At 41.4% G+C, this 17,152-nt stretch overlaps 1 protein-coding gene across 9 annotated transcripts in view; it reads left to right on the top strand.

Annotated features, from left to right (window-relative positions):
• LOC133663370 (inactive dipeptidyl peptidase 10-like) overlaps window positions 1-17,152 on the top strand; it is a 168,348-nt gene that overhangs the window by 9,301 nt on the left and 141,895 nt on the right. For 8 of the 9 annotated variants that reach the window (XR_009828291.1, XR_009828292.1, XR_009828296.1 and 5 more), the window contains exon 2: window positions 6,260-6,501. Coding sequence is in view for 4 of the 9 variants with exons in the window: in XM_062067792.1 (XP_061923776.1) it covers window positions 6,445-6,501 (57 nt within the window). In the remaining 5 variants the exon portion in view is untranslated. The remainder of the gene's footprint in view (window positions 1-6,259; window positions 6,502-17,152) is intronic. The other variant, XM_062067791.1, reaches the window with a different exon arrangement.

Here is a 17,152-nt window from a genome sequence, read left to right as displayed (position 1 = left end):
GCCAGCCTTTTTTCTTTCTTTTTTTTTTAAACTGTATTTATAACAAACATGGCATTTTTATTAGAGTAAGCCAGCATTTGTGGGTGTTATTGCTGCTTCATATACAAATACAGAAAGGTAAGATACACTCACAATACTTGATTTATTTTGTTAAAAGAAAATGGGACCAAAAAGTATTTAATAACAACTTTATCAAATACTTTTTGGACCAATTTATCATATCATAATATCATTATGATAACATTTTTATCAAAGCTAATTACTCCCTTTGTTTTCCTGTTATTCTAATGTGCAACCTAAATCAACAATGATTAAAGTTAAAGTAGAGCTGCTCATATGAATTTAAGTGTATAGTTCACCGCACGTCACTGTATGTATGTATGTGTGTGTGTATATATATATATATATATATATATATATATATATATATATATATATATATATATATATATATATATATATATATATATATATATATATATATATATATATATAATTATGAATGAATCTTTGGGTACCACACAAATCGATTCTTGGGGGTGACAATTTGATTCTGAATCGAATCTCGATTCAAAATGATTCTCGATTCAAAAAATGTATGCATGCATCCATTATTAAAGGCCTACTGAAACCCACTACTACCGACCACGCAGTCTGATAGTTTATATATCAATGATGAAATCTTAACATTGCAACACATGCCAATACGGCCGGGTTAACTCCATCCATCCATCCATCTTCTTCCGCTTATCCGAGGTCGGGTCGCGGGGGCAGCAGCCTAAGCAGGGAAACCCAGACTTCCCTTTCCCCAGCCACTTCGTCCAGCTCTTCCCGGGGGATCCCGAGGCGTTCCCAGGCCAGCCGGGAGACATAGTCTTCCCAACGTGTCCTGGGTCTTCCCCGTGGCCTCCTACCAGTCGGACGTGCCCTAAACACCTCCCTAGGGAGGCGTTCGGGTGGCATCCTGACCAGATGCCCGAACAACCTCAACTGGCTCCTCTCGATGTGGAGGAGCAGCGGCTTTACTTTGAGCTCCCCCCGGATGGCAGAGCTTCTCACCCTATCTCTAAGGGAGAGCCCCGCTACCCGGCGGAGGAAACTCATTTCGGCCGCTTGTACCCGTGATCTTGTCCTTTCGGTCATAACCCAAAGCTCATGACCATAGGTGAGGATGGGAACGTAGATCGACCGGTAAATTGAGAGCTTTGCCTTCCGGCTCAGCTCCTTCTTCACCACAACGGATCGATACAGCGTCCGCATTACTGAAGACGCCGCACCGATCCGCCTGTCGATCTCACGATCCACTCTTCCCTCACTCGTGAACAAGACTCCAAGGTACTTGAACTCCTCCACTTGGGGCAGGGTCTCCTCCGCAACCCGGAGATGGCACTCCACCCTTTTCCGGGCGAGAACCATGGACTCGGACTTGGAGGTGCTGATTCTCATCCCAGTCGCTTCACACTCAGCTGCGAACCGATCCAGCGAGAGCTGAAGATCCTGGCCAGATGAAGCCATCAGGACCACATCATCTGCAAAAAGCAGAGACCTAATCCTGCAGCCACCAAACCGGATCCCCTCAACGCCTTGACTGCGTCTAGAAATTCTGTCCATAAAAGTTATGAACAGAATCGGTGACAAAGGGCAGCCTTGGCGGAGTCCAACCCTCACTGGAAACGTGTCCGACTTACTGCCGGCAATGCGGACCAAACTCTGGCACTGATCATACAGGGAGCGGACCGCCACAATCAGACAGTCCGATACCCCATACTCTCTGAGCATTCCCCACAGGACTTCCCGAGGGACACGGTCGAATGCCTTCTCCAAGTCCACAAAACACATGTCCACTGGTTGGGCAAACTCCCATGCACCCTCAAGGACCCTGCCGAGAGTATAGAGCTGGTCCACAGTTCCACGACCAGGACGAAAACCACACTGTCCCTCCTGAATCCGAGGTTCGACTATCCGGCGTAGCCTCCTCTCCAGCACACCCGAATAGACCTTACCGGGAAGGCTGAGGAGTGTGATCCCACGATAGTTAGAACACACCCTCCGGTTCCCCTTCTTAAAGAGAGGAACCACCACCCCGGTCTGCCAATCCAGAGGTACCGCCCCCGATGTCCACGCGATGCTGCAGAGTCTTGTCAACCAAGACAGCCCCACAGCATCCAGAGCCTTAAGGAACTCCGGGCGGATCTCATCCAGCCCCTGGGCCTTGCCACCGAGGAGCTTTTTAACTACCTCAGCAACCTCAGCCCCAGAAATAGGAGAGCCCACCACAGATTCCCCAGGCACTGCTTCCTCATAGGAAGACGTGTTGGTGGGATTGAGGAGGTCTTCGAAGTATTCCCTCCACCGATCCACAACATCCGCAGTCGAGGTCAGCAGAACACCATCCTCACCATACACAGTGTTGATAGTGCACTGCTTCCCCTTCCTGAGGCGGCGGATGGTGGTCCAGAATCGCTTCGAAGCCATCCGGAAGTCGTTTTCCATGGCTTCCCCGAACTCCTCCCATGTCCGAGTTTTTGCCTCCGCGACCGCTGAAGCCGCACACCGCTTGGCCTGTCGGTACCTGTCCGCTGCCTCAGGAGTCCTATGAGCCAAAAGAACCCGATAGGACTCCTTCTTCAGCTTGACGGCATCCCTCACCGCCGGTGTCCACCAACGGGCTCTAGGATTACCGCCACGACAGGCACCAACTACCTTGCGGCCACAGCTCCAATCAGCCGCCCCGACAATAGAGGCGCGGAACATGGTCCATTCGGACTCAATGTCCAGCACCTCCCTCGTGACATGTTTAAAGTTCTTCCGGAGGTGGGAATTGAAACTCTCTCTGACAGGAGACTCTGCCAGACGTTCCCAGCAAACCCTCACAATGCGTTTGGGCCTGCCAGGTCTGTCCGGCATCCTCCCCCACCATCGCAGCCAACTCACCACCAGGTGGTGATCGGTAGAAAGCTCCGCCCCTCTCTTCACCCGAGTGTCCAAAACATGAGGCCGCAAATCCGACGACACAACTACAAAGTCGATCATGGAACTGCGGCCTAGGGTGTCCTGGTGCCAAGTGCACATATGGACACCCTTATGTTTGAACATGGTGTTCATTATGGCCGGGTTAACTTATAAAGTGCAATTTTAAATTTCCCGCTAAACTTCCGGTTGAAAAAGCCTTTGGAGGATGACGTATGCGCGTGACGTATCCAGGGGAACAGAGGTATGCCTTCCCCATTGAATACAATACAAAAAAGCTCTGTTTTCATTTCATAATTCCACAGTATTCTGGACATCTGTGTTGGTGAATCTTTTGCAATTTGTTTAATGAACAATGGAGGCTGCAAAGAAGAACGTTGTAGGTGGGATCGGTGTATTAGCGGCTGGCTGTAGCAGCATAACAAGGACTACTTACTTGGATAGCAGACGCCTAGCCAAAGCTAGCCGCCCACCGCACGGATGGTCGGGTGAAGTCCTTCGTCGCGCCGTCTATCGCTGGAACACAGGTGAGCACGGGTGTTGATGAGCAGATGAGGGCTGGCTGGCGTAGGTGGAGCGCTAATGTTTTTATCATAGCTCTGTGAGGTATGGTTGCTAAGTTGCTAAGTTAGCCTTAGCGTCGTTAGCAACAGCATTGTTAAGCTTTGCCAGGCTGAGATCTATTAACCGTGTAGTTACATGTACATGGTTTAATAGTATTGTTGATCTTCTGTCTATCCTTCCAGTCAGGGATTTATTTATTTTGTTTCTATCTGCATTTGAGACAGATGCTATCACGTTAGCTCATGCTAAAGAGCTTCGTCGATGTATTGTCGTGGAGATAAAAGGCACTGTGAATGTCCATTACGCGTTCTCGACTCTCATTTTCAAGAGGATATAGTATCCGAGGTGTTTTAAAATACAAATCCGTGATCCACAATAGAAAAAGGAGAGAGTGTGGAATCCAATGAGCCAGCTTGTACTTAAGTTATGGTCAGAGCGAAAAAAAATATGTATTTCACTGCATTCTAGTCCGTCACTCTAACGTTCCTCATCCACGAATCTTTCATCCTCGCCCAAATTAATGGGGTAATCGTCGCTTTCTCAGTCCGAATAGCTCTAGCTGCGTTGAAAACAATAGGAAAATATGAGGGAGTGAACAACTGACAACGTCACGCTACTTCCGGTAGGGGCAAGGTTTTTTTTATCAGAGACCAAAAGTTGCGAACTTTATCGACGTTGTTCTATACTAAATCCTTTCAGCAAAAATATGGCAATATCGCAAAATGATCAAGTATGACACATAGAATGGATCTGCTATCCCCGTTTAAATAAAAAAAAATCGTTTCAGTAGGCCTTTAAATCTACAATACACGAGCAAAGGGAACACTATTTATTGACATATACACCAAACCATTGAGGCATTAAAGGCCTACTGAAATGAATTTTTTTTATTTAAACGGGGATAGCAGATCTATTCTATGTGTCATACTTGATCATTTCGCGATATTGCCATATTTTTGCTGAAAGGATTTAGTATAGAACAACGACGATAAAGATTGCAACTTTTGGTATCTGATAAAAAAAAGGCTTGCACCTACCGGAAGTAGCGTGACGTAGTCAGTTGAACATATACGCAAAGTTCCCTATTGTTTACAATGATGGCCGCATGAAGTGAGAGAGATTCGGACCGAGAAAGCGACAATTTCCCCATTAATTTGAGCGAGGATGAAAGATTTGTGGATGAGTAAAGTGCAAGTGAAGGACTAGTGGGGAGTTGAAGCTATTCAGATAGGGAAGATGCTGTGAGAGCCGGGGGTGACCTGATATTCAGCTGGGAATGACTACAACAGTAAATAAACACAAGACATATATATACTCTATTAGCCACAACACAACCAGGCTTATATTTAATATGCCACAAATTAATCCTGCATAAAAACACCTGCGTGTTTGTTATGCTAGCTCCTAGCTCCTCTGCTAGCTCCTAGCTCCATAGAACACGCCAATACAATTCAAACACCTGATCAACACACACAATCATTCAGCCCAAAAGACCGTTTACCTAACCCAAGGTTCATAAAGCTTATATATTTTTAAAAAGTTACGTACGTGACGCGCACATACGGTCAAGTTATCGAATGTTTAGCAGCCAAGGCTGCATACTCACGGTACCTGATATTCAGCTGGGAATGACTACAACAGTAAATAAACACAAGACATATATATACTCTATTAGCCACAACACAACCAGGCTTATATTTAATATGCCACAAATTAATCCTGCATAATAACACCTGCGTGTTTGTTATGCTAGCTCCTAGCTCCTCTGCTAGCTCCTAGCTCCATAGAACACGCCAATACAATTCAAACACCTGATCAACACACACAATCACTCAGCCCAAAAGACCGTTCACCTAACCCAAGGTTCATAAAGCTTATATATTTTTAAAAAGTTACGTACGTGACGCGCACGTACGGTACGGTACGTGTTATGCTAGCTCCTAGCTCCTCTGCTAGCTCCTAGCTCCATAGAACACGCCAATACAATTCAAACACATGATCAACACACACAATCACTCAGCCCAAAAGACCGTTCACCTAACCCAAGGTTCATAAAGCTTATATATTTTAAAAAAGTTACGTACATACGCAAAAAAAAGCCAAAGCTGCATACTCACAGTAGCACGTCTGCATCTTTGTCATCCAAATCAAAGTAATCCTGGTAAGAGTCTGTGTTGTCCCAGTTCTCTACAGGCGTCTGTGTATCCAAATCAAAAGTCCTCCTGGTTAGAGTCTCTGTTATCCGAGTTCTTCCATCTTGACTGCATCTTTCGGGAATGTAAACAAAGAAGCGCCGGCTGTGTACTGTTGTGGCTGACTACGTTCGAAAAATACGTCCATTTCGCACCGACAACTTTCTTCTTTGCTTGCTTGGCTTCCTTCTCCATAATGCAATGAACATGATTGAAACAGATTCACGAACACAGATGTCCAGAATACTGTGGAATTATGAAATGAAAACAGAGCTTTTTCGTATCGGCTTCAATGTGGAAGGCATACCCGTGTTCGCCGGGCTACGTCACGCGCATACGTCATCCTCAGAGGCGTTTCGAACCGGAAGTTTAGCGGCAAATTTAAAATGTCACTTTATAAGTTAACCCGGCCGTATTGGCATGTGTTATAATGTTAAGATTTCATCATTGATATATAAACTATCAGACTGCGTGGTCGGTAGTAGTGGGTTTCAGTAGGCCTTTAAACCTTGAGACACTCCTCTCTTCTCCAGAATGTTATGTGCTGCCTGGTCTTACGAATCTACTGTGAATGAAATAACCGCCCCATTGGCTGACGAAGACGATACAGGACCAACCAGCAGACTGATTTCATTCTCCTTTCATTCACTGCTGCTGTGGTCAAACTACTCAGACCTTCATCCATCTATCCATCCAGCGGTTTCTCGGCTTCTCCAACATGAATCAAAGTGCGGGAGCAGCGCAGCACAGTCGCAGGTACTCATGTGATGACAAGGTAAGGACACGTTTACTATACTGCTTTTTATTGTTTGTTCTCTCTCTTTTTACAAAGTGTGTGAGAGGACCAGCTATTATGGTTGGAACTCCTCTGGAAGAAGTTGTTTCATGTCACTATAAAACAAAATGTAATTGACTCTGTCGGGAAAATATGTAAAGTAAGAGATGTCAATGATGGAGCCTTGGGTATTGTCCAACACTGATATTGACTAGATACGATATCAGCAGGAACCACAGATACATGTTTTATTGTGTTGTAGTCTGAAATGTTACAAAAGGTTTAATCAAGTGAAATTAGTCAAAGAGAGAAAAATGGTAGCCTGGTAGGTATGAAAAACAGTAACTTATTTATTATCAGCCATCTAGAATGGATTAATGGTTCCATCTGTACTGGAAAGTCAGAATTTCTGAGTTCCTAATCAGGAATTTAACTGGAACGCCCCTCCAGGTCAAATTTCCTACTAGGAAAGTCGGAGCATTGTCACCACCCTGTTGACTTCAAATATGGCTGCTCTGAATAATATAAGCTTCTATATTATCTGTTATTATTATCTGTATAAACAAACACAAATCATCTTCTGATTAATTTTTGTCACACTAAATCAGCCATAAATGATGGATAGTTATAAATGGTAACGTTATTGTTGTGCAAAGTCAATATTTTTCATGTGGTATATTCGTTCTACATCGCTAGCAATAGCGCCTGGTTTTTTTCATTCACTGTGTTTGAAGGTTGCAGAAATAGTGCATATTTTCCCATAAATTGTTTATATTCAGACAAGGCAAACCTTGTGTGCTTATTGGAGGAAATGTATATGTAAATTGGCTGTCCAGCTTTGCACAAGTAAACACATTGCAGGACTGCTTGTATTGGAGATTATATCACACATTTTACATGCAAGCACACATAATTTCATCCATCCATCCATCCATCCATTTTCTACTGCTTGTCCCTTTCGGGGTTGCGGGGGTGGCTGGAGCCTATCCCAGCTGCATTCGGGTGGAAGACAGTGTACACTCTGGACACGTCGCCACCTCATCAGAGATTCACACTCACATTCACACACCAGGGCCAATTTATTGTTGCCAATCAAACTATCCCCAGGTGCATGTCTTTATACTTGCCTTTTTTTTTGCTGATATCGGACCGATTTAAATATCAGATCAGGACACCCCTATTGTAAATTATACCAGGTTGGACAGTAAGTGTACATTTCAGACATGAGAATGATTGTGGATGTCAGTCTTCTATGTTGACTTAAAACTAGATAACATCTGCAATGAAGTCATGAGAAAAATCCACAGTAGCAGCTGCCCATGCTTTTATAATCTTCTTAGATTGCAAAGAGCATTTGTTCAGATAAAAGTTGATTCGGACTAATTCCTATTTTCTTGTTTTTTGTTTTTTTTGTGATACTATGTAGAGTAAAAGCTCAAACCAGAACAGAGTGTTTTTTTTTTACTCCATGTTGTCATGAGTGCCTGTGGGATGGGGGTGTGGTCACTGGAGGGATTGTTGCACAAAAATTGCATACACTAAGCCAGACATGGGCAGTGTGGGTTGCGTACGACCCTTGTCTTTGATTCAATTGACCCTCAGATTATTTCTATTGCGAAATAATAAAAAAAAAAAAAGTATTACTGCTATCTAAAACCTGGATTATATTCCTGTCGGCAAAGACCAATCATACGCAACGCCTGCTCGCACCGCCCCCTGCAAACCCTCCTGCATGGCTTGACATGCGCCTCTGATCTCGTCTCGAGGTGACGTGCACCATAAAGGCTGTGATTGGTCATTTTATCAAATGTCCTGCATCATATAAATATGATAATTACCGTACATTTGCAACTTTTCAGACTTTGTTGTAGTAAGGCGGAAGTTAAATGCATATCATGAGGTTAATGTGTTTTAGTATGTGTGAATATTCTCATTCATTAGGTTATTCATTTCTTCAGGGCTTTATCAGTTCATGCTCACAGATTACATACAACAGCTATAGTCTGAGAGGGCCCAAGTTTATTTTCTAAGATAGAGAACCAAGAATGGTTTCACTTTTTTGGAATGTACAACAACAGTTGTTAAGATATATTGGAGTGTACCCTGTACACAACTTCATATTTATATAGTATTTTATTAAAATAAACTTACTTCAGGGCCTCACTGGGATCCAACATGTTTGTCAAAGCCCCTGTTACTAATTTGGGACATAAAATAGTGCACTGTTGTTGTTTTCAGCTTTCAAAGGTTGTTTCAAACAACTGAAACTGGGTTTTTTGGGTCTTGAAAGAAAAAGGATACAAATAGATTTGTCTCGACATTCTCTCCTGATGTCAAGATTTATTTTTGCTCCCTCTCTTGGGAGTGTTCTGCTTCCATGCCTTGACAGTTTGACACCAATGAAACTGAAAATTGGAAGAAACACTCGCTACTTTTGAACAATGGTGTCAAATATTTATATGGTGTACTTCATTTTGATGTGTGATTTTGTTTGAGAGGATTATGAGTAACCTTACATAACTGGTTGAACATAACCTAGTGGAGGTCCTCAGTCTACGCACTACTTTCTACGACTGTGATGTAGTAAATCAAATTATAGCTACATTATAGCTGTCATAACAATGAAACGTAACAGGAAGGTCGTAACACGAACGTCGTAACCCGAACGCTGTAACACAAAACACAGTAACACGAAATGGTGTAACGGGAAATGCCCTAACACAAAATACCGTAACACAAAATGCCAAAACACATGATGCCGTAGCGCAAATCGTTGAAACGCCGTAATGCAAAATGCCTTAACATGATGTGCATCTGATGTGTAATTGTGGTTGCCTACAATTATATTTGATGTTTTTTTTATCTGAAATATAAATGTGGAGGAGCGATTGCAATACAGTCAGCATATGTTCACGTACGAGTTACATGACTAACAAGCATTTTTGTTAAACTACAAACCACTGTGGCCTTTCCTTGTTTCCTGCTAAAACACTCATGAACCATTCACATACTTTTGTGTTGAAAAAGTGAAACCCTCTCATTGTCATGAACTTACTTGTTTCTACTTTTAACCCATCACAGTTATAGCAAAGGAAGCCCACACATCTCAAACACAGCTGTGAAACCATTTGTTAGAACTCCCTGAAATGTATGATTTTGCGCTGGCGTCAATCCACGAAAATTGAACAAATCCCGGCCATTCACGCACAACCTCACAACGTTGTCCAATCTGTCCATTTCCCGCGCAACATTTGCCAATAATTAATATTTTCACCAATCAAAATTGTCCCTAAGCAGAGCTCAAACGGGCACATTACCCGACTAACCACAACATATCTTTGTTTCTTGTGTACTTTTATAACAATATACATGATCAACTATTTATTTCTTGAAGGGGACAATTCTCTTAATCACTCGTAGCTTAAACACTCTTCTGGTTACCGCGAATGCTAATGGCCTGATTTACTAAAGGTTTGTGTGTACTAAAACACATGCAAACCTGATACCATACATAAAGCTGATCTACTAAATTCGTGAACAGTGGATTGCTTGTGGTTAGTGAGCAGAATAGGGCCAGCAATCCATTTTGCTTCTCTGTCTTCATTAATAAGCAAAATATATGCTGATCATCAAAATACTCACTGTACTGGGAGGAGAAGATGCAAATATGATTACTTAGCACGCGCAATGTGATTTATCAACCACTCATCACCATTTTGTGAGCACTATTTGGCTTTTTATTTAGCATGTGTCAGAAAAACGTGCAAACTGATAGTTCCACACACGGCTGCAGGATCAGTGCTTGCGCTGCACAGACAGACGAGAATCCTCTGTTCTTTGTTCTAATTTCACCACACCTAGTATGTTTGTGACTATCAGTGGTACTTTAACTTTTAACTTTATACGGCAACAACATTTTATAGCTGCGAGAAAACTTAAAGGGGAACTGCACTTTTTGGGGAAATTTGCCTATTGTTCACAATCATTATCAAAGACATGACAACGGATGGATTATTTTTAATGCATTCTAAATATCAAATACAAGTTAATAAAAGTCTGCTTACAGCTGAGCCAATGGGGGGTGTTCAAATTTCACCCATAAAATCCAATAAATAAACATTCAAAAACCACCAACATTTCGTGACTTAATTATTAACCAAGTATTAATGATATTGTCATCATAAGCGCCAACGCAGACACATTATTCATAGCCGAGGCGCTATCACCACCGTGTACATGACCCTAAGTTTCCATCCTTGAGTGATCTGCCGTCTGCTGCCTTCTTGCTTCCTTCCTCCCTGGAAGTTTATTGGAGATCATAAATCATGCATCTCACCTGGGAGGACAGGAGAAGTCTGAGGAGCTAATCCGACAAGTTGGTACGCATTAAAATTGCGAGAAAGACACGAAAAAAACACTCCGTTTCTTTCTGAGGGTTATGGTCATTCTTCATCTAAATGGGAATATATGAACATCCTAGTATGCGTGTGTCTCACAATACGAAGGTCCTGGGTTCGATCCTGGGCTCGGGCTCTTTCTGTGGGGAGTTTGCATGTTCTCCTCATGACTGCGAGGGTTCCTTCCGGGTACTCCGGTTTCCTCCCACCTCCAAAGACATGCACCTGGGGATAGGTTGATTGGCAACACTAAAAATTTATTGATTGTTGGCCCTGCGATGAGGTGGCGACTTGTCCAGGGTATACCCCGCCTCCCTCTCGAATGCAGCTGAGATAGGCTCCACCACCCCCCGCTACCCCGAACGGGACAAGCGGTAGAAAATGGATGGATGGATGAACATCCTAGGAGTCGGCATTTTAATGACAGTGGACCTTTTACATGTAAGTGATGTTTTATTGTTGGCTCTCATGAAGTCTGCAGTGAGTAGTAGTCAGTGATGAAGAAAAAATTAAAAACAAACGCTGTGATGCGTTTTTGAAATTAATGCGCCGCGCTTGCTTCATCATTTTGTCAGTGGTTAATTTGGTTTCAAAATAATGTTTATAATACTATGATTAATTGGCAATAATTTGTTGGTCAATATATCGTCAAGCAACATTTGTTATCAGCCCAGGCCCAGCTGAGACAATTAAATTAAACTTTTAAAGTAATTACAATTTTAGAGACCTGTCTTGATGAAGAAAGAGGACAAGAGTTTGAATTGAATAAACAGGAATTGAACTACATAATAAGAGCGGAGGTGGAGTAGCAGCATACGTGAAAAATAATATTAAGTTAAAAGTAGTAATAGATACAACAACAGTCATTGATAACCTACTTGAATGTATAATAATATGGAATATGTCAGGTAAAAAGTAAAAATGTGATCGTCAGCTGCATATAAAAGGCACCAAAATCAAACACTGGACTGGATAAAAACAACTTACAAAAATAATAACCAAAATGTATTTTTTATAAGCGGAGACTTTAAAATTATTTTCTGCATTCGACAAAGCCAAAAAAAAAAAAAAGCTGACTTTATAGATACAATGTACAGAATCAGTTTATACCCACAAATAACTAAACCGAGAAAAACAACTGGACAAAGCAACACTAATTGTCAATATCTTTATTCATGACTTCAAAAACAAAAACAAACAGCAGCTTATCAATTAGCGATGACACTAATCCTCTATCAGTTTTCACCATATACAATGGAATCTTTAAAGAAAGAAGTAAAAAACATAAGGAGTTATGCAAAACAAATACACAGAGAAAATATTTTATGACTTTTGAGAACGACTTAAAAGAACAAACATAGGGACATTTGTATAGTGAAAAATATGTTAACTAAGCTTATTACCATTTTTAAATATATACATGATGAATTATGACAAAAACTATTAATAGTTTGACAGTCAATAAAAAGAAGAAAAAGAAAGAAAAAATGTGGATGTCAAAAGTATTACAGAACACTAATAAGAAGAAAAATACATTACACAGATAATTCATAAAACTAAGAACACAAATATAAAAGGTACAAAAACAATCTAATAAAGACTCAAACAGAGTGTAAGGAATAATATTACGATACAACACTATTCAAGAACAAAAACTACAACATGGGACATCCTAAACAGTGTCATTAAGAAAAGTAGTAGTGAAGTGAATTATATTTATAGCGCTTTTCTCTAGTGACTCAAAGCGCTTTACATAGTGAAACCCAATATCTAAGTTACATTTAAACCAGTGTGGGTGGCACTGGGAACAGGTGGGTAAAGTGTCTTGCCCAAGGACACAACGACAGTGACTAGGATGGCGGAAGCGGGAATCGAACCCGGAACCCTCAAGTTGCTGGCACAGCCACTCTACCAACCGAGCTATGCCGCTCCACAGTAAAAAGAAAGCAGATTACTCTCAATACTTTAAAGATGGAATTGACAGAGAGGACATGATGGATGAAACACATATTTATTCAATCAATCAATCAATGTTTATTTATATAGCCCTTAATCAAAAGTGTCTCAAAGGGCTGCACAAGCCACAACGACATCCGCAGTACAGAGCCCACATAAGGGCAAGGAAAACTCACCCCAGTGGGACGTCAGTGTGAATGACTATGAGAAACCTTGGAGAGGACCGCATATGTGGCAACTACCCTCCCCCTCCTCCCCCTCCTCCTCCCACAAGCCCCTACATCAAAACAGAGAACTGGACTGCCCTTCATCTTCAACTTCAACTTCAACAACAACCAACATGGCCATCCCTCCTTTTTCTGGACATTACCACTATACAGCGGACTCTGATGCTCTTTTTGGTTCCAGTGGGCTACACATCATCCACCTTAATGTGAACAGCCTCTCTGGAACCAAACTTGACCAAATCAGAGAAATGTTCCTCAACAAGAAGGTAAAAATACTGTGTTTCTCTGAAACCAAATTAGATCAAAGTGTTTCTGACTCAGAGATAGAGATATAAAAACTTTTCGGTTATCAGAAAGGACAGGAATAAACATGGTGGGTGTGTTTGTATGTATATTCACCAGGATATTACATACATAACTCACACTGATCTCAACCACAATGCCCTTGAATCTGTGTGGGCTGAAATCAAATTTAAAAACGCAAAGCCAGTACTAATAGGGACTGTATATAGACCCCCTAATCAGAGTGACTTCTATGAGGCTCTCGAGGAGTGCTTGGCTGGGGTGGACAACGTGGAGAAAATTCTAACTGGGGATCTAAACACAGATATTCAACGCAGAGATGCACCTGTCTTCAGATCCTACAGCAAGTTTTGTAATCTACACGGTAATCTACACCAATAATAATAACCTCTAATCACTCCTTTCAACACTCAAAAAGCAATGCAATAAATAACTAACCTGACTAAATCCTTTAAAAAAAATTACATTACCGACAAAATAGAGTAAAACACAAATAAGCCACGTGAGCTCTGGGAAATCCTCAACAACCAGCTTCCTGGTTGCAGCCAGAAACTTAAAACCAGACTCACCAACACCAACATCAACATCAAGGAGGGTGACTCCCTCATTACAGACAAAATGGAGGTAATAAGCAGACTTAACACCTTTTTCACCAGCATAGCCACAACTCTAGTCAACAAGCTGTCCCACCACTCTGGTCGCTTTGGTGTAGAACACATTAAAGCCTTCCACAGAAAGCTACGAGTATCCAACAACAATTTCAAATTAGAAATGGTCTCAGCGGATGAGGTGCTTAAAAAATTGAGAGCGCTCCACCCAAACAAGGCCACCGGCCTTGACAATATCCCCTCCAGATTCCTCAGGGACTCTGCCTCCACCATTGCCCCTATCATCACGCACATAGTAAACCTCTCAATTTCTCAAGGCCAAGTACCAAAAGATTTTAAGATAGCAAGAATAACTCCCCTCTTTAAAAAAGGAAGCAAATTGGAACCTGGTAACTACCGACCTGTTTCTATTCTCAGTTCCATTTCGAAAGTAATGGAAAAAATAGTTTATGAACAGGTCGATAGTTACCTTGCCACTAATAAACTCATGTACAAATTCCAATCCGGCTTCAGAACTAACCACTCCACTGACACATGCCTTCTCTATCTGACCGACCACATCAAACATGAGGTGGACGCGGGCAAATACTGCGGCATGGTCATGCTGGACCTTCAGAAGGCCTTTGAAACCGTTAACCACGTTATACTGTTGGATAAACTCAGAGCAATCGGATTTGATAAAACCTCATCGAACTGGATGCAATCTTACTTGGAGGGGAGGAAACAGGTGGTCGAGGTGAACGGCACCGTGTTCCCCCCCCTCTCAGTAAGCTGTGGAGTCCCCCAAGGCAGTATATTAGGGCCTTTACTGTTCCTAATATACATAAACGACATGTCATCAGCGTGCAACTGTGAATTGTTTTTGTTTGCGGATGACTCGACCCTGCTGGTATCCGGCAAGGACAAGTCACAGATGGAGAAAATCCTCAGTGCTGGACTCTGTAAAATGTGCACCTGGCTCGCTGACGACAAGCTATCAATACACTTGGGTAAAACGGAATCCATCCTATTTGGGTCCCACATCAACCTTAAGAAAGTCAATGACTTCACTATAAAAGTGGGTGACATTGTTATCACAAGGAAGGATGAGGTCACCTACCTAGGTACCATTCTAGAGGTTAATCTTTCCTGTGATAAAATGGCAACAAAGGTAATCAAAGAGGTCAACCAACGAACGAGATTTCTCTACAGAATCTCCTCTCTAGTCAACAAAAGCACCATGAAGATTCTAGCGGGAACTCTCGTTCAACCCTTTTTCGATTACGCATGCACTTCCTGGTACCCTAGCACCTCCAAATCTCTCAAATCTAGACTCCAAACATCCAGAACAAGCTAGTCAGATTACTTCTAGACCTCCACCCCAGATCACACCTCACTCCTACCCACTTCTCCAAAGTGGGCTGGCTCAGGGTGAAGGACAGAGTAAAACAACTTGCACTGAGCCTAGTCTATAAAATCCGCTACACCTCCCTGATACCGAAGTACATGTCGAACTACTTCCTTAACGTAAATGACCGCCATAACCACAACACCAGGGGGAGCTCCACTAACCACGTTAAACCCAGATTCCGAACTAACAAAGGTCTTAACTCATTCTCTTTCTATGCCACATCAATACGGAATGCACTCCCAACAGGTGTAAAAGAAAGGGCATCTCTATCCTCCTTCAAAACCGCACTAAAAGAGCACCTCCAGGCAACTACAACCCTAAACTAACACCCTCCCTTCCACATAATACCTTTTCGGATTATAAATAATCAAATGTAAACAATCAAACAACCAAATGTAGACACTTTTTCTTACACTTTTTCTTATACTTTCTGATCTCTCGCTCTATGTCCACTACTTGCTATACATATCCTACCAAGTCAGTCCTACACTGTTTCAATATCCATTTCTCTGATGATGCAATTGTTGATGCTGATTGTTGATGACTGAAGTGTTGATACCAACCAAACCTAACCCCCCCACCTCCTCCATATCCCACACCCCGGATTGTAAATAATGTAAATAATGTAAATAATTCAATGTATATACTCTGATGATTATCTTGTGTGATGACTGTATTATGATGTTAGTATATATTTGATGGTATTTGATAGTATATATCTGTATCATGAATCAATTTAAGTGGACCCCGACTTAAACAAGTTGAAAAACTTATTCGGGTGTTACCATTCAGTGGTCAATTGTACGGAATATGTACTTCACTGTGCAACCTACTAATAAAAGTTTCAATCAATCAATCAGGAGACAAACATCATTTCACAAACTACAGACCAGTTGCATTACTCCCACAATTCTCCAAAGTTATTGAAAACTATTTTCATAACAGATTAGTTACATTTACTGTTTAAACAAACACAAATCATCTACTAGTATTCACAATCTATGACAGAAACTACAGGAATAGGAACATGGAAGACAAAAATACACTTCAAAGACTATGCACAGAGAAAAGTATGAATGATTAGGACACTGTGTAGAGTGAAAATGATGTAGCATATGTATGCAACATTTTTTGAAATACTTTTCTGATACTTTATGACACACATTATCCACGGAAACTATTTAGTAAAAAGCAAAATAAGAACTTTCAACCATAGATTACAAAGAGAACAATTGCTTATAACAATAACAGGGACATTATACGGAACATTTATAACACAGCAAACTATAGAGGCAAAAAATAAATACAAAAAGTATAACAACAAGCTGACTAGCATCCTACGAATATGTAGGAAAAAATATAACAGATAATTATTAAATAAGAGCAAAAACAATATGGGAGGAACACTGGGCATCCTAAATAGTGTCATTTAAATGGTGCCAAGAATAGATGGAAACATAAAAAGTGACATTATGAAATAAGTAGTTCAACACTTTAATAACTAGTTTGTTATTGTTGTTATTGGCACAAATATGAAAAAAAGGATTACCGGTGGGTCAGTTAAGGACTTGAATGAAACCATAGATAAAAATCCCAACTTAATGTTCCTCAAGAACATGACAAAAGAGGAAATCATCTCAATTGTAATGATATGTAACATAAATCCAAGACCTCAACTGACCGTCACAGAGGAGATATGGAAATTATTAAAAAAAGGTTGTTGAACACATTTCAGTACATTTCAAACAGGCACATTCCCAACTAAATAAA

The sequence above is a fragment of the Entelurus aequoreus genome, linkage group LG13 (genome assembly GCF_033978785.1).
Source record: "Entelurus aequoreus isolate RoL-2023_Sb linkage group LG13, RoL_Eaeq_v1.1, whole genome shotgun sequence".
NCBI lineage: Eukaryota > Metazoa > Chordata > Actinopteri > Syngnathiformes > Syngnathidae > Entelurus > Entelurus aequoreus.
This window is presented reverse-complemented; position numbering and strand designations above follow the sequence as displayed.